Below are 23,256 nucleotides of genomic sequence, written 5' to 3'. Positions count from 1 at the left end.
CTGAACTGATCAAAGTTGTGTTCAGTTCACTCACAGACAGAAAAAGCATTTATTAGAAAAAGGTATTTTCTGTCAGTCTGTGACAGGGTGCTCTCAGTAGTTCTATACAAGATTATGACCATCAGATACCTGTGTTTACAGTCTGTCTTTTTTCAGTGTAAAAGACATGGGAGGTTTCCCCTGTGTTATACTCTCCACACTTAGCTCTATGATCACAGCCTTTCAGAAGCCTTTCAGAACAATTCTATCACTCTGAGACTTACATTCTTCTCCATTTGGAATCTGCTGATTGTCTTTTTTTCTGTTTTGGGTCTTTATATTATAGGAATACAAACCTACCTGTCCACATCTTGTACTTTATGCCTTTAGGGCCAGTGTTCTATATAGTCAGCTGTCATTCAAATAGTTTGTGGGTGCTGTTAGAGTTACAGTGGGACCTTCTGTACAGATTTTTGGCTAGTGTGGTAAAAGCTGTGAATCAAATGATGCAATTCTTATTATATTTGTGTTAGGCATTTTGACACTAATAGAAAAGATTTGCAGTAGAGTGCAAGATTTTTATTTATTTTAGAATGTTTTCATGTCTTCTAATTGGGAGTATTAGGTCATTCTGCATAGGTGCTGCCTCAAGTGTTGTCTTGAAGATCATACGATGAGGCTGTGTTTTTTAGAAGACAGTTGTTCATCCTGTTCAATACAGCCCTTCCCTAACATGTTTTTGGTAAAGTGGAAAGCATCCATGAAACTGACTTGTGCTAAGAGATTTTTTTTCTATCCTGAAACAATAGATAATGTAGAAAAACATTTCATAGTCTGTGAAAAAAAATATGGTAAAATAAAATGGTAGTTGTGACGTAAAATGGAAAATGTTGGTCTTAATCTTAGTTTGTTCATTTTGAAAACTGTGAAATGACTGGAAAGAAGGGTTGTTATGAAGTAATGTATTACGGTTGAACTCTAGGGCTGCCAAGTGTCAAAAGAAGAAAGTTTCCATTAATAAAATGATACTTGAATGCATCTTTGGCTTTTAAACTAATTCTGAGTTTTGATATATCAATCATGCAAAATTGTGTTTTCCATCTAAAACAGTATAATCCTTTACACACACAAAAAAAAAAAAAGTCTGGTGAATGATACATTACCTATCTCACAGTATTTACAAGCATAGGAAAAAAGTTGTTTATCTTCACAAGCAGAAATGTGAGCTTCCTAGTTTTAACCTAAACACTTCCAAACTGAAAAATAACACCCTGGGCTTATTCCCAACAAAGGATATCCTCCATTTCCCATGTGCTGGCTGAGAGACACAGTACCACTTACCACATATATATAGAAGGAAAACACCAATGTGTGATGATCAGGAAACCATTTCTGATCTTCCTGTAAAACTTGTTTTAGATGTTTTCAGGTGCTGATGATGTACTAGTCTAGATTATGATCATGTATGAACCCTGCTAAGTGCTGTTGTGGCTGTTAGTATACCAGGCAGCACTTCTTCAGTATTTTTTAACCAGGCAGCAGCACGCTGACAGTAAACTCATACGTATAGTTTACATCAAACCCTTCATAGAGCACAGGAGAAGACTCTTAAAAGCAGAAGTTGTATGGAATTATACCAGGTGATTGCTCTGACCATTGATAAAAGAATCATGTGCTTCTTAGTGTTGTGACTGTTTCTCAAGCAATTAGTGGTAATGAACCTTCTGTTCTTGAGTTCTTATTTTAAGAAATGTGTTTTGAGGGGGGAGTGTGCTCCCCTTGTTTTAAGCCTTGAGTATCGGAAAGATATTTTTTATTTGTGAACTTGCACTTGTTCTTTTCTTTTGGTCATCTGTTCTTCACTTGATTTCTGAAAATCTAGAGATGCAGTTTCCTAGCTTCAGTCAGTGAAGAGAGAGACAGTCATAGATAATGAAAATGTATAATTGCTGAAAGGAAATTTTGTGCTGTGCTACATGTCTATCAGCATGTAATAAGAACTAGAGTGTTTTAGCTTTTGAATCAGAAAAGACAAAGCGTGTGAGAATTTTCTCCATGTAATAATTTCTACTCGGTCTTTATTCCATTACTTTTGAAAGTAAGGGTAACTGTATTGTCATCTTCTGTGTTGCACTCAGAATTGAAACGTCTTGTGACTTATGACTGTTTATGCAGAAATAATAAAAGTTACAAAGATCTAAGATTTTCATCACAGAAGACCTTAGAAGTAAATAAAACTATCACATATGTGAAAGCTTTTGAATATTTATTTGAAAGCTGCTTTCTACTTAAAATTATTTCCTGAGTTATGCAAAATTTCTTTAGCATTATTTTCTGCAATGAAGTTGGTTTATGCTGAGCTTATCTTCATTATCTGTCTGGAGGAACTGTACATTCCCAACAGGTAGTTGCTTTTCCTTCCCTTTGTGTTGTCTGGCAGTACTTGCATAAACTTAGGGAGAAGTCTTCCTCCGAGTTTTGCAAAAAGCAATTAAGCTGCAATGGTAGGGAGTTATTAGAAACTCACACATTCCTAGATTTCCGGTAGTTTGTCAGTCATATAAGGTAGACAAAGAGCTGGATTTGCCATTACCTTTACATCTCTAGCATTCCTCAAATTTCCCTAAAATACAGGTCATCCTCCAGTATGTTTTGTTTTAATGACTGTAAAGATATTTATGCTGTAACATTCCTTGGCATCTGGTGTGTACTGTAAGAACTCTGTTATTCCCAGCACTTAAAAGCATGAGAGACAAGATCCTACACAGTATGACAGTTGAGGAATTTTCCTGTCCCAACAAGAGAGATTGATAAGGGGACATGCTGGGCATTTCTAGCTTATTTGTGGTGATTCTTACTTGTTAATTTAGATTGCAGTCAGGGGCTGTTACATAGTTAATAAAATCAATGCGTGTGTTACTTTCATCTTTGTTAGTAGTGGAAGTTTTGTCTGTTGATGGCCTATGCCCTTCGTATTGCAAGAAGAATGGCATATATGCCATTATGTTGTGAGAAACAGATTTCTGAACATTTTAGAACAGTTGGAAGCTGTGTAGAAGTTCTTTCCTTGTTCAAAAGGAAGGCCCAGACATTATGAAGTTTCCCACTTACCACTGCCTTGTCTGCCTCTCCTGTTGTCCCAGTTGCAAATGCAAGGAAAGAGCTTCCCAAGGAATTTATCCTTTCTAATGTATCATGATGGAGTGGAGGTTTTTGTTAGACTGTGTGAACCGTGAAGGTGGTATTGTTTGTGAGGGAGATTGTGCTGGTTCAGTGGCACAGTCACTGAACAGTAAATTAACTTCATGAATGTTCTGATGGATACCTGAATCTATGCAAAGGAATTGGTAAAAGCACTTAGTGCAATGTGGTAGGGAATGGAAGGTGTGGATGGCCAAAGTAAAGTGTGGTTCCTAACTTACTGTCAGCAAGGCATTAGATCAGCTGATCATACCTGATCTGCACTTTTTTATTTATTTTTTTTTTTTTTATGGATCAAGAAAGACAATCAGGACGTGTCCATAGGTAAATAAAACTGGTGAAGTGAGTCCCAGCTGAACTTATAGCACAGCATTAAGGCAATTTACCTAGTTGCCTCTCTTTTTACAGCTGGTATGCCATAGAACCTACTGTGTTAGAATAAGGACAGACTTTTGGTAACTCTTGGATTATTTCCAACTGGTATTTTTGGGAAGGTGCTTGAAGCAGGTCACGGTTGTAACACATACTTTGAGAAGCCACTCTCCCCTTACCTTTTGAGCTTCATTTGATTAGTTGACTTTATGTAAAAGTAGTGTGTTCTTGTACTTTAAGTTTCAATGTATCTTTCTTCACATTGTGTATAGGGAGTCTGATAAATAACAGATCTATAGCAATACTGATGAACGAAGTGTTTGTTTTATGTATGTCAGAACATGATAGGGACATTGGTGGAGGCATCAGACTCTGCTCTTAATGCCATGGCTGGTAAGTCACAGATTACTTGAGAAGTGTCCCTTTTTAGCTCTGTCTTGTGAGGAAAAAATCTATTCTGATAATCTTATTTACAATTTTAAGGAGTAAGTTTGTTTGCTTGAGGGTGTTTTTTCCCAACATTATGAGCACCTGGACCATTGTCTCCTTCAAAAGATAGTGGCTTCACCAAGAGCACTCACAGTGAGAGCAGACCTGTGACTGGTTAACTGACTGTAGTACTTGTCAGACCAGAGGGTATGAGATTAAAAAAAAAAAAAAAAAAAAAAAAACCACCATTATAAAGCCAAACTGCTTAGAATTAGAAAAAGAAGTACTTACTATCTGATAACTACTGGGGTAAAAAGATTTAGTATCTCATTCCTAGAAGATGCATGCAAGTTCCTGCAGCAGTTTTTGTTTAACACTGGGAAGATCTTAAAAGCAACATTTCCTTTAACACGCTCTCTAAGGAGTAAAACCTCCAAATAGTTGATTTGGCAGCTTCTATAGCATAGTGAAAGGTAGGGAAACCAACTATTCAACCTCTCTGATTAATGAATGTGCCAAGAATGTCTGGATGTGCTGGAGTTAGGATGAGAGAAACAGCCAATTCATTGTATAGTTCAGTGAAATTTATGAGTGTGTGGGCTTAAAACCAACTGCAGTGCTCTTGTCAGTAGTATGCCAAAAGTGGAGAGTGTGCTATTTAGTCTCTCTTGGTCATGTCTGTACTCCACTGAGTACTTGATGTCTTTAAAAGCACCAAATTTACACCATGTGATGCAGGGTGAACGAAAGCATGAAATTATGAAGAATATACGGGAAATTTGTTTGGAGTTTATTCCCCAAACCAATTTAATTTAGAGAATCAAAGAATTTTCTTCAGTCCATAAATAGAATTACGAGATTAACAGGGCATAATTGGAGTTGATTGTAGAGCATTCATCGGAAGACTGAAGATTACAAAAGAATGGTAGAATTCAAAATTACAAATTGTTTGGAGCACATTGGTTGCTATGGGAAATGCTGTGTATGGAAATGTAGTAGACAGAAACATGACAAGATAATGTGATCCCAAGGCTCCTTCCTAACACGAGCTGATGTCTTGGCCTAGCTATGGTTGAAGGCCAAAAGCATAGTAACAAGAACAGAGAGCTGCAGCTTTTCACATCTACAAAAGATAAATCTGGGTTTTTTGAGTTACCAGTTGCAATTTATTTAATTTAACTGTTAACAAGGTGCAGCAAGGTCTTCTTTCTTTTCTTGACTTCTCAATGCATCTAGATGGAAACTTTTCAAAGTTACTACATATTGAGATCTGTCTAATTCTTAAAATTAGGGAACAAAACATTGAAAAAATACTCTTAAAATGAATAGTAATTAATATTTCATGTAATTGCATTAATTAAACTTGGCTATGCAATTAGGAAGCTAATTATGTTTAAAATGCAATTGCACATTTCTATCACTGCCCACACCCTGGGGATCATAATTTTTTTTACCTCCCTCATTAGACGTTCTGTAATATTTTCCTGTTAAATGGTGTGATTGAAACTGAGAATATGCATGCATAGATGTGCATTTGCTTTCTCCAGCAATTATATCCTGTTAAAGGCTTTAAATGCTTTATATTGTGCCATTTCATTAAAAAACAAACAAAATTAAGATTTTATTGTTACTATTTGTCTTCTCCAAAGAATTTTCTTTTGCCCTATAGGTAAATGTGTATGTGAAATCTTTGATTTCACATATAGATATAGAAAATATATTTAGTTTCAGGAAATGATAGTCTAGAAAATAATCTCTCCCTGTTGAAGTGCTTTAGGTTTTATTTTTGGTTTTGTTTTTTAATGGGAATGGAGGAATGGATGAGCCACCTTGGATTGTCAAGTCCTATCTTATCACAAGCATTCAGATTGTATTATGTTTTTCTTGAATATTTCATACTTCATCTGTTAGTTGTTCCCCATTATCTCCACTTTAAAAAGCTGTTAAGAGTCACACTCCTCTTATGATTAGCTCTGCTCTAGTTTATAGTGTCTCTGTGATATATTTATTCTTGTGCAAGCATTACTGTTTCAGAAATCCTCCTTGTGCCATTCACAATCCTTGCTACAGTTTGCATTCACATGTACTGGACTTGTACAAAATGTCTCCACCAACTCATTAATAATTTTACACAATCCACTGTACCTAGAGATCTGTAGAAGACCTTAAATATGTGCTATTTTTGTTGTAATCACCATTATTCAAATAATACAGCAGTGAATTATTTAATTAGTACATTTTTGCTACTCAGTAATGGTCTTAAAATGTGTAGAAGGTACCACAACACATAGATTTTTGACAGAAGGTTTTACTTCTAAAATGCAAAAGAACACTGATAGGATGTATTTTCATGCTTTTTTGTTACTAACTCTGTCATTATGGTGTGACATGATACGGCCTTACAGAGTTAATTTTTGTGAAACTGAAATTTTTCTGAATCTGCTCTGCATGCTCCTGTCTCGTGCAACCACAACAAATAATGCCTCATTTTTCCAAAGCCTCTGGAACTGTGTGGTTAAATGATGTCCACATACCTTAAGTTAGTCTTCTAGAGGAAATTTGGACAGTTTAAACTTTCCAAATTCTACTGAATAATTTTGAAATCCAATTAATGCTGTCTGTGAGCATTTTGCATGTTTTTGATTGCTAAAATAAACCAGTGAAGATTGGGAGGGTTGAGTCTTACTGTATTTTGACATCTTGTTTATAGCTGAAGAGTTTATCACTGCCTTGTTTGAAATCTTCCAGGAACTTACTGTTTAACATCCAGAAAAACAGATTTTGGAACCTGTTTTTACTTCCTGAGAAGAAAAGAGCAATTGTTCAGTCACTCCTGTAGAATTGGTCTCAGAAACCTTCAAACAGATACTTAACAATACTTGTCTGGATGTGCATTCATAGTAGTTTAATTTAAATCTCTTGACATCTGACTGTGGAAGCTTCTACACATCCTGAGCTTCTTTTAAGTTGTTGAACATGTTTAATACTAGTTACGATTAGGGCAGGTTTTTGTGGCTGTAAGAGCTCTGCTGTCAAACTGTTGAGTAGTATTTAAAAGTGTACAAGTGCTGTCTGATGTTTCAAATTAAAGATAAGGAACATTTGTTGTGGGCTGGAAATAATACCTGTGCCGTCCTAGGGTTCATTAATTTTAGGAGAATTACAAACCAATGACAGGATGATATTTTCTACAGAAGTGCTCAGGAATTAGACATGGCCAGAGAACATTCTGTACCATGTAAGACTTGTGGTGCCACAAGATTACGAAGTCAAACATCTTGTAGAATAGAATACAAAGAACTGTGATTTTGGAAGTTAGTTTACAATATTTAAAAAAATATTTTTCTATGAACATTTTTATCCTCTATTTCTTGGACAGTTTGGTCTCAGAGTTGTTTTTTCTGCTCAGTTGCATGCTAGACCACTCATCATATTTCATGTTTTCTATGTGTAGAGAAATATTCTAATGTGTATAAGAAAAATTTTATATTAGGTGGCACAATACTAATAATTATTAAGTACGCATTTTTACTTCCTGTGGCTTGGAATAAGATGAAAGGCAGTGGTGAGGTGTCTGCATTACCATTGTAGTGGTAAGCTTTGTTGTGGGGAGGAGGGCACTGGTGTGACCCATCTGTCACTCTGCCTTGCAGTGTGGTGGTGGGACATTGAGGGACAGCTGTGCTTTGTCACCTCCTGGGTGCTGTCTCCAGCTGGTGAAGGAGGAAGGTGCTGGGAGGAGAGCAGAGCACGGAGCACCCCCTCACTCGCTGCCAGCTGGGCCCTGCTGGTGGCTGAAGCTCCTCTCTTGATGGGCACAAACATTTTCAAAGCAATCTTACTGACTTTCAGGAGCAATTGGCAGAAATTGTCTCTAGAAATGGTTATCCTACAGAAAGCAGAATAATAATGAAAACAGCAAATAAAATCATTCCATCACTGTTGGTGCTCATGTCTGGTTTTCCCGTGCTAAAAAGTATTTGGATAAAAGCTGAACATAGATGTGCACTCATTTAATAATGATTTTTCCATTGACTGAGTGCAACTTTTCTAAAACTTGTAGAGAAACCTATTTGGTATATCATGAATATTGTAAAAATTATGTCTGTCACTTAAGTTGCATGCAATTACCTACTTCATAACATTTTCTTATTCATGTTGTGAATTTTCAGTGCATTTTTCTCTGTGAGGTGTGGTAGATTTGTACCCTTCCACTCCAAATTGGCAAGTATATTGCTTGACCTACACAAACTCCACAGCTTTGTTTTGTTCTGGTGGCTTTAACAGGGACTGCAGGCCAGGCTGAGGTGGTGCTAGTGCTGGATGACAGCAGCTCCAGGGGGTCCCAAGGGGTCCCACTTGTGTTGCAATGTGGCCACTGTATGGAAAGTCATGAACTGGGGAAGACAGGCCAGTTTCACTTCTCCCACCTTGTCCCTGGAGGCCCAGTGCAGACCAACCCTGACAATTGTTGCTTTTGTACCTGGGCACAGGAATGGTGAGCCCTGGGGCCTGGCATTCTGGAGTACTTTTAGCATCATCCTGGGATGGCTGTTGATTGACAGTAGAGCCTTAAATTCTGCAGTTAATGCAGTAGCAGTTAAATTTTGTGAAGGATTACTATTGCAAAAGAAGGGCATTTCTTATTTATGTTCTTGTCATTGTGGCTGATATTGTTTGCTGTTTCTATTTTTGAATTTCTTCCTAAGCTTTAAAAAATGTTTCATTTTAATGGACAAAGCCGAACTCCTAAGTAGGTGTCCTAGAATAGGTAGACAAGTGGTTTCAGTGGGGTGGGAGAAAGGGAAATAAGGTAATACACATACACAGACATCTCTGTAGGGTTTTTCTTTCTGTCAGTTAACATGTGAAATTTTAATAATTATTGGATTTTCTATTTTTTCCTAGTATTCTGCTACTGCTTTTTTCCATTATTTATCTTATTTCCCCACTTTGTTTTCTATGATAAGATCATCCAATTCACTCCACAGATTATTGTGAATAATCAGGTTTTTTGCTTCATGTGTTTCACGGCACAGATTACGCCCCATGAAAGGTTTTACTCTCAGTATCAGGTTTTGCGTATAGTAGCAAATGTTGTCCTTAAATTTTATTACAAGAGACGTTTTGTTTAGTTAGTAAGCAGCTTGGGAGTTTTTTTAATAAGAAGGACAAACTACTTCATCTAAAACAAAATTACAGGTAAACTTAAGGTTCTTGCACACCAGTCATGCTTTAATGGTCTGGTAATGAGGCACAGATCACTGATTTCTTAAGTGCATGAAGACATTTAGTAGATCTAGACTGCTTTCTTTTTAATATAAAAGCTTGGCATTTAAATAAGGGGGTTTGGGGGAAATAAAAAATCAAAATCTGGATGGAGACAAAAGCTACTGGAATGTTGGAAGAAGTCAATCTGAATGTTATATATGTCATTTATTCCTGGAGCAGATGTGGGGATTTTGGTTAATTAAGTAGGTAAAATGTTTCTTGTTAGTGACATCTTGAGTATTTCCTTGGAAGCTCTTGGTAATTGGAATGGAATATGCAGCATGGTAAAAAAAGTGCACTTTTTCATTTGGTATGTAATGGTTCTCAGCTAGGCCTGAGATCTTAGGAAGATAAATCATATTTAATACAGAGACAATAGTGGGCTAGAATAAAATACTATTCTCTGGAGAGTTACAGGCAAGAATATGCTAGATAGAATGTCATGGTCTAGAATGCAATTTTACAGGGTTTTTGTGTGTAGTTTTCTTCAAAAAAAGACTTTATTGGAAGAAACACACTTTGTAAATGAACAGCATTATCTCATACTGTTAATCACCAATCACATTAAAACAAACTATGTATATGTTAAATAAATAAAATCACTTCTAGTTGTTTGCATAATTGAATAGGATCTTAAAATGTTGATGTATCACAAGAATTCCTATGGTTGACTGGAGTTTTTAATATTAATTTTTAGCAAACAAATCAGAAACCTCATTAAAAGTCCCACTATGGGATTTAACCGGTCACTTAGCATTCTAAAATGTCAGCTGATTTACACTAGAGAAAGAAATGCAGTGTTAGATTTTTCCATGTAGCTAACTCACCTACTAAAATAAGACTGCTGGAACAGCTGAGTGTGGCTGCATGAGTCAAGATGGAAAAGAATCTCCATCAGAACAGCGGGAGGGAAAAGTAAAGGGAGCTGATTTTTAACTTGAGGAATTGGAGGAAACATAAATGGAAAAATACATTGATAGTGCTACCTAATATTGTGCAAACAAATCCTTTGCTTCATCATGGAAATACGCAAATATTTTTAATATTTTCTATTATTTGTTCATACAGTCTGGGTTTATCCCTGAATAAAATACATGAAATATATCTGTGGTGTTACAATTAAGATAAATAGGGCAGAGTAGGATTCAACATGATTGCATAGTGAACCAAACGAGTTCAAGATCCAGCAGCACTTTACAAATTAGTTGCTATCTAGTGCCATTAGTTTGTAATTTCTTCTATAATGTTTGCCTCTAAGCTTTTAATAAATTAATCAGACTGGGACCACTTGAAACAGTTAAATTTGAAACCCCCCAGACTGGCTGGTCTCAAATGACCTAAATTAAAATAACACATAATCTATAGCACTCTTTCTTGGTTTAATAGGTTTAATTGTGTTCTCTAAGTGCTGTGGGATTAATTTGTTGTTCCATTACAGCCAAGAGCCTAACTGTAGGCCTTTTCTGTAAGAAAATGCAATGTTATAAATTTTCATAATATCCACAGGTTTTAGGACCTGCCCCAAAATGGTGCTCCTTCTTGGACAACTTGACTGAAGAACTGGAAGAGAATCCAGAAAGCACGGTTTATGACGATTACAAATTTGTTACCAGAAAAGACCTTGAAAATTTAGGTAAAACAGTTGTATACACCCTTTGGCTGACTTCTTTGTTCAGTTTTTGAACATTTACACATCTGATTTTTGTAATTTAAGTGTGATGTATGAGGACTGCTAGAAATTCACTGACAGTAGTTTTCTCTTGTTTTCTTGCTTATTAATATTCAGACTGATGGCTCTAAGTTCTTTGATTCCCAACCAATATAACACAAGACACTTTTATTTCTCAGATTTTTATCTCAAGAAGGTGATTAATATTTGCTGATATAATTTATCTGGGCATCTGTTGTGCTTTCATATGCCATATGAAAGGCATAGGAAGAGAAGTTGGTTTAGTTTAGAAGTATTTCTGAGGTGCTGAAATAGAATTTGGAGCTTGCAGCCAAAGGCTGCCCTATTTGAATGTAGTAATTTTCAGAAAATACAAATCATTCTAGGGCTAATAGTTTCAAGAAATTGAAATATTGACAGTTATATAGCAGAGAAGGTAAACAACCTTGTCCTGAGGCAGTTAGTCCTTTTTCTGTCCATTACATGGTTTGATTGCAATGTTTTGCTCTAGTTTACTTTATTTACCTCTGACTGTGAGTGTTGGGTGTGACAGGCCGAACTCTTTAATTAAAAAATCTCTCTATCACACTAAAAAAGGGATTATCAAACACCTATGAACTTTCAAAAAATCCTCTGGAATTCTTTGTGAAGTTCTGTAGAGCATAGTGCATGTGGGCATTTTTTAAAAGTGCTCAGTAATGTGTTTTATGACAAGAAAAATGGATCTGGTTGCTCTGAAGAAGATTAAATTTTTTTGCTGGCCAAAACAATTCTTATACCCTGTTTTACTTAGTCTTGATGTCATGATTGTGACTGTTAGATTGATATTTTGCATTGGCAGTGTTTGTTTGTCTTAAGGAAGTAAAGTGACTGGTTTGGAATACAAGTTCTTTATATATGAAAACTCTTTAAAATTCTCTGGAATGTTTTTCCTAGGCCTTGCTCATCTCATTGGATCATCATTGCTCAGAGCATATATGCATGGCTTCTTCATGGACATAAGACTTTATCATAAGGTAACTAAGGCTGAGTCTTGTCAGTTTTTATTCTTAACAATAAAATATATGTGTTGTGGATTTTCTTCGTCTTTTTATGGCTTTTTTGTTTTGGCTGGGTTTTTTTTTTCCATCCAGATAATGGACTGTGTCCTGTATTATTGGTATTTTCTTTTTACTTCCTCCTGTTTGTTTAAAGGCGAAAATGATGGCCAACCCCTTTGCCTATGAAGAGTATAGGAGAGAGAAAATAAGGCAGAAGATAGAAGAAACTCGTGCACAGAGAGTTCAACTGAAGGTAAGTCCTAGAAATAAATAGTGTACTTGGGGGAAAACTATTCATAAAGAGTAATATATTCCTAAGTGTATCTTATAGTGACTTAGCATTTGAATCTGTTTGTCATTGGACACACAAAGTAATTTATAGAACTTCTTGAATGGAAACAAAATTCCTATGTGTGTGATTTTGAAAGGCTGATACTGAACTAAAAAAGCAGGTCTCATCTCATTTGCCACTTGAGCAGATAATCCACTGGTAAAACTTTGCATTTTCTATTCTGTCATTATATTACTTAAGCCATTGAAACATGATACTCTGGAAAGAGATACATGAAAATTGTATTGTGTTTATAACTAGTAACTTTCTAGATTGGATCTGTTCAACATAAAATGAGAAGGAGTTGCTTTTAAAGCTCTAAAGCTGATGCATTGGAAGTTAAAAATAATATACAAGTTCTTAAGTTGTCTCTAAGTGCAGTTGCTTCACTAGGACCTAGAGATACTTGAAACCAGTCAAGGAGCTTTTCTGCAATATTTGTAAGAATTAAAGCATGTAGGTTGCATGTGTAAAAGGCTGATTTATTAATTGCTTTCCTCTTTTTAGAAACTCCCAAAAGTTAATAAAGAACTTGCCCTCAAACTGATTGAGGAAGAAGGAGAAGAGCAACAGTTTAGTAAAAAAAGAAAACAAAAGGTGAGCTCTTGTTTTGGTGAATTCTCTAGCTGGGAGCACAGAACTAGCAATGCTTACAGGATTCATTTTTTTTTGTTGTTGCTGTTTGGCCAAAGAGATTCAAAATACCATTGGTTTTGTTTCTTACAAATAACTTATTCTGGTAGGTGGCTTTAAGATGGATTTGACTGTAGCTGCAGCACAAAAAAGACCATATAGTAACTTGAAGCTAAAAATTATTAAATACTCACTGTGAAGATAATATGGGTTTCACAGGACTCCAAAAGCTGATTAATGCAGTCTCAATACCACAGCTGTTCAAACAAGACCTGTTATTTGCATTTGTTTTTGGTATTTTGGTGGTGACCATGATAGGATAGATGTTAGCTATAAAAGTTAAGATAAAATTGCCCTTTTTGTGTATGCAGTTAAATATATTTTATGGAATAGCCAAAATGGTTTGATTTTATGCACCAGGAGTTCTTCTGGATGTTAAAAGTAATCCATTTCTCTGCTAAGAGAAGTTTTAATTGAAGAAATGGGTAAATGTTTAATATCTAATGGGAAAGCACTTCATAGGTGCTCATTCTCACAGGAATATAGCATTCATGATAGGCAGACACTAGCTGCATATGATAAATAATGAAATCTTATGTGTTGAGGTTAGTAGGAAGGACAAACTATTAAGAAGATCCATGGTGGTGAAACTTAAGTGAGAGTTCAGTAGATGGGGACTGATTTGTCTTGGAGTACATAAAGATTGTGTTATTAAGTGGACTAAATAGAGTGTATATAAAAATGTACATTCAGGTTATTTTTATGAAACAGTATTAGAGTCCTATGACAAGCAATTTATCTTAGGCTTTGGGCTTTAATTTTTGGCTGTAGTTGAAAGTTACACATTTGCACTGGTTTTGTGTTTGAAATTTACTCTTCTTGTTTTCTGTATCCTTAGTTCCACCCTCCTTTTCTTCAGTAACAATGAAAACCTAGCACAGTGGTGGGATTAATATGCGGGTATAAGTTGAGCAATGTTAAAAAATAAGCATTTTCTATTAAAAAGCTATGTATGCAATAATTTTTAAATGAAAATAACTGGTCTTCTCATAAGATGAATTAGTAGCTTGAACTGTTCTGAATTCACCAGTAGCATAATTTACACTGAGTTCATTTTACTTTGGCATGAATTAAACTGCCTTTTCCATTCTGTGTGTGAAAGTAGTGAAAAAAAAGTGTTATAATATGTATAACAACATTTCCTCTTAAGTATATACAGTAAAATAATAGTAGCATTGCATAAAGACATGTACCCTTATAATTTGTTTTACATGTTCTAGACTCATCCCCATCAGGCAGTATATTTGCCTTGCAGGTACTGCTGATTAGTCAGCAGATATCAACATGTCTCCACACTAGCTGGCTGAATGTATGAGAAACATTTATTTGAAAATATTAGTAATTGTGTATTTAAAGTGTTTGTATTGTACATTAAAAAAACTCTTGCTTACAAGTAGCTTAAAACAATCTTTATAAAAGTACAATAACCATAAATCTTGATTTTTATTTCACCTGGAAGGATAAAGTAACTGGCATTTCATATGCTGGTTATTAATTTTGTTTAATTAAGAAAAAGTGTTACTTATTTTGTTAATGTCTGTTTCAGAATTGTCTAACTTGCTCGTGCTTTGCTTCTGTTCCAGAATCTACCCAGCCTTCTCAAAGATGATCGTTTTAAGGTCATGTTTGAGAATCCAGATTTCCAGGTGGATGAGCAGAGTGAAGAATTTAGGCTACTTAACCCACTTGTTTCTAAAATAAGTGAGAAAAGAAAGAGGAAGCTAAAGATCTTAGAAGAACTGGAAGCACAAGGACAGGTAAAATATTTTCCATTTGGATTAAGAAAACTCCATAGGCTTTTTTTTCCTCTGTTTCAAGCTTTCAGACTTACCACCTCAGAATGCAAGAATGTCTTATCAGCTACAATAATTAAGTGTAATTTATAATTTTAATCTAGTTTTTAGGTGCAATACTGTTTTTGCACAAATACAGATTTGAAAAACATAAAATATATAGATGGTAACAACTTTATAATATATTTTCAGCTTATTTGCTGCTACTGCTTTTGTTCAAAAATTGTAGTTCTCTTCAGCTGTATCTGTGTAAAAGCTGTCACATACTCTAATTGCAGGAATGATTTGGAAAGAAAATTAGTTGATGATTTCTTATTTTATACTATTTTTGTCTGCAGGAAGAGGAGGAAGAGCCAGAAGGAAAAGCAAGTGATGCAGAAAGTTCTGAGAGTTCAGATGATGAAAAAGGCTGGGTTGAAGAGGTCAGGAAACAGCGCAAGCTTTTACGCCAAGAGGAAAAACTAAAGCGGCAGGAAAGGTTCAAGGAGGATCAGCAAACATTACTAAAACCTCAGTTTTTTGAGATTAAAGAAGGAGAGGAATTCAGAAGCTTCAAAGACTCTGCCAAAAAACAAAAATTAATGAAGTAAGACGAATGTTCCTTTTTTAATAGGTGGGGGTGGATGATTCTCAAGTATTTCCCTACAGTGCGGGCCTGCAATGTTTTGGCTTGGAAGCACTTGCTGGTAAAGCTACATTTGGTGATCCAGGGGTATAACTTAAAGTGACATGGTCGTTGAATGCTTTGTTTTATAGATAAACAAATACATATTTAAAGTAGGACAGAGACACAACACAAATGAAATGAGTAAGATACTACTGAGTCAGATTAGGGGATCCATTACTCAGTGTTAGTGAAGTGCTGTTCTCACAGGTGACAGTGATGGCTTGTGAGACTGGTTATATTTCTTCACCAGTGTCAGTATGAGGTTAACAGACTGGATGTTTTTAATCTGACTATCTAAAAGGGTTTAGAATGCTACATGAGTAGTCACTGTTTTGGGAGTAGGATCAAGATGGATTGACACGGTAAAAGAAAAATTATTTTGTTTGGATATTTTTATGGCATCTAGAAATTTTCAAAATCTTCACTGTCCTTATAATGTCAGGACTTACTATTTCTGTTTTTCATTTTGCAACATAAAATATCAGGCTAGGAGGGTGTTTGAGTGTAGATTTTTTGGTTTGGTTTTTTCATTTCCTTAAATTGATGATCATCTGAAAAAATGGGTACATTGATAAGCATGTCAAACTAAAGAAAGAGTATGTTAAATTAAAGGATTTGGCTTTGAAGTGCTCAGTGGCTGCAAATCTCATTGATTTAGTTTTTTTCAGTGGTGAGTTGAGCCCTTCAGAAGATGTGATTTGATAGCATTTTATTGTTTGGAGCACAGACACTCATTAAACCTTTCAAGACAGTAGCTTCAAAGTTCTTGCAGCACAGCTGGTGCAGAGCAGAATTTTGACTAATGTTGGAAATGGGTTTTTGGGCTAGATGGATCTCATAATAAGCATTTTGGTTTTATTTAGAATGAAATTATACAGTTGAAGAAAACAAAGTGAATATAATGGGGCTGTTTATGTCACGAATGACTACAATCTAGTTGTTTTATGATGGGAATTTTTAGGAGACATATAAAGAAATACTTGATAAAAATTCAACCTTTTAACTAGAATGATCATGTAAAGAGGATTTTTAAGTATTAGCAGGATAGCATTCCTATGGTAGTCAGATGGTCAATGATTTCCATGTTGTACCTGTAAGATCTCTTTTAAGTAGAAATAGTGGTATTTTATAAAAAGGGATTTATAGCAGTTCAGCAGAACTGATGGCCATGTTTTCCTTGGCAATTTTTTATCAGCAAGTAATTTCACACAGGGAATTTTCTTTGTTCTTTTTATTGAATATACCCACTTATTCTGAACTTTTAATTTCCTTAGATGTTTCCATTAATTTTCTTATGATTATTTTTCTTTTTTTCTTCATTTCAGAAGATGAAGCAACTTTTAAATTTTGTCAGTTTTTCTTCTTTGTCAGGAAAAAATCTGCTCTGGATACTCTCACAAAGTATTATAGGTTAAAAATAATTTTTTTACATTGTGATTAGGTTTATAGTCATATTAGCTGTAACTTGGAAGGGGCCTGAAACACTGGTCAAATTACACTGTATTCTCAGTGCAAGTGAAATATTTCATTAAAAGGCTATATGGCTGCAGACTACTCATATATTGTTCTTTTGAACAAATTCAGCTGCTGAGTTCTAAAGAAAATTCTCAAGGACACTCAATTTGAAGCACAAAGATTTAATTTTGTTCAAAATATGGAAGGCTTAAATGTGAAAAACAGTGTGGAAATTCAAGTAAATAAGCCAAGACAGTTATAAGGAAGAGAAACATTTAGAAAAAAAATAATGCAGTGTGACACAGGACAAAGTAATTTTTTTCATCTGGGTTTAAGGGAAAAAAATAATTTCTTCACCCCAGGAAGAGCAAAAGCAAATACCACAGACCTGTCCTATCAATGAAGGAATAACTGTGATGATGTAAACCATCAAAAGACTTTTAACAGACTGCTTGTAAAGAAAGGAGAATGTCTTAAGATTTGCTGCCAATAGATACTCTCTGGTAGATGCACAGATAGGCTATAATGTAAAATGTAAAAAAAAAAAAAAAAAAAGGAGAGGAATTTGAGGAGAGAACAGGATGACCAAAAAAATGAATGTGGTAGCATCACTTCCTTTGTTTTCTGAGTTGCTGTCACTGAATTGACTTACATGGGGTTTTTTTATCTTTGTCTAAGCAATTAGTTCTATACTCACTGATCCCCTTTGTGTTCATCCAAGTATTGTTCTCAGTATGGAGTTTGGTGTTTGTCAAATTCTTAGAAGAAATTTAAAAACCAGCAACTGATATCTGTTTCATATAATGCATATCTGATATGATTTTTGTAGTCATAATGATTTAGCCTGTGTTGTGAGCTAGCTTGTTTGGTTAGTAAGCATTAGAATTTTATAGAGAAAATAAATATGTTTTGTGCTGGCCTTATTCAATGATAAGTAGTCAGCATTAAAGTAATTAATTGAAGTAGCATACTGGAAAGACTGTAGTGGCATGTACAATCTGTTGAGGCTGGCATGTTTGTCTTTGATTTGATATATCCAAGTTACAGGATGATGGTCTGTGACCAATATAATTAAGTACCTTAATACCTTCACTATGCATTTAATGGCTAGATGTTCTTTTTTTCTCTAATCATATAATGTTCTACCTGAGGAAACAGTTTATGACTTATATAAAACTGGGTGTTTCTTTTGACATGTTCCTGACTCAGCACGGCTCCAAGCCCAACTTTTAAAGCAGTGATGCGTACTATAAATTTCTTTCTAGACCAATAGTCTACACATTTTTCTGTGCAGGAAAGCTGCAAAATTTACTTACGGTTCTATAAAACACCTTGTTTCAAATCCATCTACATTTAATTTTCCCCTTTTGTACTCTTAAGCTTGCACAACAAACCTGCAAACCCTGGCTTTCTTTCCCTGCAACATAAGTTTCCTACCTAGTAACTTGAAAGGAGACCATAAAAGGAGAGGATTTTTATCTGTGTGCATAGAGTTCTTTTGATTTACTTGATGTCCCTTTAAAGAGTATGTTACTGAAGTTAAAACATGTCAAAATCAAAAACTATACTAGTAATATTTTATAAAAAGTATGACAGTTAATGTATGTGTCTTCAGAGGCGGCCAAGAAAGCCAACAAAAGCATAGTTGATATTTCCTAGTATTGCTAAAGAGACATTCCTGTTCTACAGCAAGAAAAGTCCTGAAAAACTGTCTTCTTATGATGAGGAAAAAATTTACATGGGTAATTTTTTGTTTGGTTTACTTTAGGGCAGGGGAATTTGCTTCCCACAATGTTGTGAATGGATCCCTTGAATTAATTTGTTGAGGAAGATGTAAAAAAAACCAACCAAAATAAAAAACCCAGCTGTTGCTTGTGAATCAGTATGTACAATTCACTAACACTTGAGGTCTGCACATTTTCCGATAAATAGGGCCAAACCCCATAGCATGTTGCTAGTATCTACTAAATTTAATTTTTCTCCTGACTGAAGCAGTGTCTAGGCAGTCATGCTAAATAATTGCTGGGTAGTAGCCATATTTCTCCAGTTCACTTTCAAAGGGGAGAAAAATGGGACTTCACTTGAATGTAGAAATCCCACCACAATGTTAGTGACTGATCTTCTGCCACAGTTAGCTCTAAGGCTTAGCTTGTCTTTCCGATTCGCACAGATGGAACAAGTTTTTACATGTACTCAATGAAAAATATACTACAGAAAAAAATACAAAGTACCTAGTCATGAGAAATAAAGTGGTTCTTGACAGTGATTTTTCATTGTTAATCTGAAAAGTCTTTGTTACATGAAATGGCTCATTAACCAAAATTCAGTGGACTTCAGAGACTTCATGCATAGGCCACCGCCATGAATTCTTCATACACAGTAAATGCCGTTGACTTTGGTGACTGCTATTTTTTTGATATATAAACTCTATTTTTATGATGATTTATTTTCCATTTTAAAAATTGTACAGAAAAGGTCTCTTGGCCCTTTTCAGAGAGAGCTAATGAGGCACTCAAATTGAGCTAATGAGGTTTCTCAAATTACAGAAACTAATTTTGTTTACAGCTAGGAGACTGTTCTCTAAGCACATGTAGAGAGTTCGATTGTACAAGCCGTGTCATATTCTCAGAGGGTGCTGCTTAACTCATAGGACCTACATTATAGGAGAAGGATGAGCCATGTTAGAGCTCACAGGTGCCTTCAGGGAGGCTGGCTGAAGGCAGCACTGCCTGCCTGCCTCCCCCTGAGCTGGAGGCTGTGTGGGAACAAGGTGTTTTTTTACTCCTCAGCTGTTCCAGTTTAGAGCCCCCCTTAACTGAAGTTGGCAACCATGATACTAAATACCAACTCACAACCTGGAGCAAGTGGGGCAAGTCCATGTGTCTTGCTTTTGCAGGGCATTAACTTCAGTGGAGGAGAGCTGAAAACAGTGTCAGTTTTGTCCACAGCACCTACCCCTTGTTCACAGAAATGCTGGAGTTTGGTGCCTGAGGGAGAGGCTCTACACCAATTTGCTTACAGAAACCCAGTGATAAGCACTGGGCTTGAAGGCATATGCTTCTGTGGAGCTCCAGTCTGGGCCCAGGGTCTGTCTTTATCACATTCTCTTCTTTGTATTTTCTTTTATTCAGTAAACTACTTAGACTGTTGTGGGCACAGTGTCCAAACAGGCATTTGGGCTTGGATTAAATAGTGAAGTGATTCGTTCGGAGATTAATTAATTCTGGTGTTTAGTCAAGCTTACTTCCTTCCCTCAAAAGTGTTTCCAATTCAGAAATTATAAGATTTCAAGAAAACGGAATATATCTCGTATTACTTTTTTTTATTTGTGCAGTTTAATATCACCAACTTTTTTTGATACTTCAGAGAAAACTATATTAATAGATGGGTGTGGTTTCTTTTTCAACTAGAATCATGTTAATTTTTAGCAGCAAAACCAATGAACTTTACATACATTTTAAAAGTGTTTCTACTGAAAGCAGTGTCTGGAGGGAATGATTTGAATTTATCTTTCTTTCTGTTTCCTGAATGTTTATTAATTTAGTTATGATATTTCAGGGTTTCAGAGAAATTGAGATTAGTTTTGACTGCATTATCAACTTTTATTATAGTAAAAAAAAATGGCAAAAATAGGGACTAATGTTAGTTTTTCTCTGCAGGAAAACTCTTGAAGATCGTTTAAAGCTTGAAGAAAAACTTGGCACACTCAATGTGTCTGATACCACAGTAGGCAGCAAACAGGCAACATTCAAATTAAAGAAGGTGAGCTATATATATATATATGTATATATATATAATTTTTAAGATAATGCGCAAGTAACTTTGGTTTTTGCATGAAAGAACAGGAACTTGAAACTGTCAAGCAAATGTCCCTCTTCATTTCTTTGTAAGCTGCCAATTCTTCAGGTTCTTGCCAAGAAAATGAAAGGCTCCGGTAGTACTCTGTGTTTATCCTGTATAACTCAGGCATCACTCATAAAATCTTATGTTCTGGTGGAAAATAATGGCTTCCATCTTTTAATAGTTTATTTGCAGAGGTACCACCAGAAGTTTGTGGCCTTGCCTGACTTTAGTGCCAGCACTGATCAGATCTCCATATGCAGATCCAAATGCAATTTAGGGTGCTGCAATTTAGGCTTTCTCTTGGTTTAGCATGTTGAGAGGTCTCAGCATGATGAAAGCAGAGCTCCAAACCACCTTTATTATTGACCTTTTGTAACACAGGTGACAGGAATGAGCTCTGGTCCTTTACTGATTGTCAACTTCCATATGGAATGTGTAGTTGACAACTGCCTATTTACCTTTCCCAAGGGTTTTGATTTTCCATTCTAAAGAATTTTGTAGATTGCATACAGGTGATTGCTTTATAGTGTGGGGACACTTAAATAAATGCCTATGTGCATTTGCCACTGCTGCAATACACTTAGGGATTTTTTTACTATAAAACTGCTTAAGAACTGAAGAGAGGATCCAATTTAAAACCTGAAGACCCAGATGAATTGATACTTGATATGACAAAATTTACTTTGGTTAAAATTAGTTTTCCTCAGGTAAACATCTTTGCTATAACACATTTCTCCTTACCACTGGTCAAATACTGTTCTCACTGGTAAAACACTGTCATGAAAATGGCTAAGTAATTATTTTATTGACATGTTGGGTATGCCTGAAGGAAAAAAAAAAAAAAACACCTCAGAATTGTTGACTGTTTCTACCTTACTTAGTTTACTGATTATTATCTGTTTGCAGATGTCCTTTTTCATCAGTTTTTGATTCCTATATTGCTGGAATTTAAAATGTGGTGACTGTGGAATAAGTTGCAAATTCCTCTGCAATGGGTAGGGTAACCTTTCTGACAGTTTTACCAACTCTGTAACTGATGGTGTCTTGTAACATATTAAGTGGGCTTTGCAGGGCTTCAAAGCACAGTCTTTTTTACAGTAGCTTTAACTTAAGAAGTGCAAAGCCACAAAGTTTTTTGCAGTTGGTGATGCACACTGAACTGTCACCTTTTACTGACAAAGATTTGGGAGCAAGATAGACAGACCTTGCAGGAAGAAGACAGACACAGCAGTGGTTCAGAATGCCAAATTTACTTGATTTACCAGATAAGATACAGCTTTGAGGATTTTCTTCAATTACGATGCTTCTAACATTTATGGATTTTCTTTTCCTGACTTTTTACTGATACTGCTTTATTGAAATATGTACACGGTAGTCATGTGCATTAAAACAATTTTTTAAAATCTAATTTAAAGAAAAATAATGCATCTGCAGTGGAGATATTTTCTCCTATCAAGAGAAAAACAAAGTAAGACTTAACAAGTCTTCTCTTAAATAAACAGACTTTGTATATATCTTCTGAAGTCCCAAGGAATGAACCAGGGAGAGCTAGGAGGAAGTCACACTATGCAGTCTCGGCACTCCTTTTCAGAGGATGAAGAGTTAGAGTTAATAAGCCAAAAAAGGGATTTTAGCGTCACTTGAAATGTCAGCTTCCACTTTGTGATGCCCTTTCCTCAAAGGGCAGGTGTATTAAGGAGTAGGTGGAAAGATTTAGTAGGGGAGAGAATTGTACTTCCATAGTTGGAAGTTGGTGTCACTTCAACTCCTAAGTCAGTGGAACTGAGGCTGAACTTGGCTTCTGCAGGTGTGGTATGTTGGCAGCCTCCTGATGCCCAGCTACCACTGACAGATCCAGTGATGAAACTGTTTGTCATTGATATTTCATAGTTTAGTTTTCAGGGAATTTGAATATGGTTCCTACAGTGTGGCAGCTTATTTTTCAATTTCAATATGCTTTATCACAGTAAATACATTAACAAAATACCAGGATTTCTAAAATACCAAAGTACTTATATTGCTGGGACAGTATGGAAGATGTTTAAAAACCCCAAACCTTAAAGTTTCTGATGAGATCAAGGTCATTCAGTTTCAGTACACTATAAGTAGCTGTCAATATCAACTTAAGTAAGATTCATCAAGATTCTTTTAGAAGAGGTCTGGAGACTGAGAGAAACTACCTGCATTTTCAAATACTAGGTTTCTTGTTGGTCTACTTGCAGTGAAAATGGGAATTGATAAATTTCATCAAAGTCTAAAAACCAGTAGCTTTTTCTGCCTTGATACCAGTATGGGCTGATTGCTATATTTGGTAAACTGGTTTGTATCTCACCTCAGCCAAAATGCTGTCCATGCAAGCAAACCTCTAGGTCAGTTTAAATGGTGTGTGAATGGGAGACTGAGGGAGATGAACTCACGTGAATGCTGTTGGTTACAGAATGAGATGCAGTGGGGATGCAGCTGCATCCACAGTGGTAATTCTGTCACACTGTCAGTGCAGTTATCCTGGGCTG

The 23,256-nt window shown here is 35.6% G+C and overlaps 1 protein-coding gene across 2 annotated transcripts in view; it reads left to right on the top strand.

Annotated features, from left to right (window-relative positions):
• Positions 1-23,256, top strand: part of NOL10 (nucleolar protein 10) — a 50,777-nt gene that overhangs the window by 25,406 nt on the left and 2,115 nt on the right. For both annotated transcript variants that reach the window (XM_053938787.1, XM_053938786.1), the window contains exons 14-20: positions 10,759-10,885; positions 11,858-11,937; positions 12,116-12,214; positions 12,800-12,889; positions 14,569-14,742; positions 15,117-15,364; positions 20,560-20,662. In XM_053938787.1, the coding sequence (XP_053794762.1) occupies positions 10,759-10,885; positions 11,858-11,937; positions 12,116-12,214; positions 12,800-12,889; positions 14,569-14,742; positions 15,117-15,364; positions 20,560-20,662 (921 nt within the window). The remainder of the gene's footprint in view (positions 1-10,758; positions 10,886-11,857; positions 11,938-12,115; positions 12,215-12,799; positions 12,890-14,568; positions 14,743-15,116; positions 15,365-20,559; positions 20,663-23,256) is intronic.

Source organism: Vidua chalybeata, chromosome 3 (genome assembly GCF_026979565.1).
Source record: "Vidua chalybeata isolate OUT-0048 chromosome 3, bVidCha1 merged haplotype, whole genome shotgun sequence".
NCBI lineage: Eukaryota > Metazoa > Chordata > Aves > Passeriformes > Viduidae > Vidua > Vidua chalybeata.
This window is presented reverse-complemented; position numbering and strand designations above follow the sequence as displayed.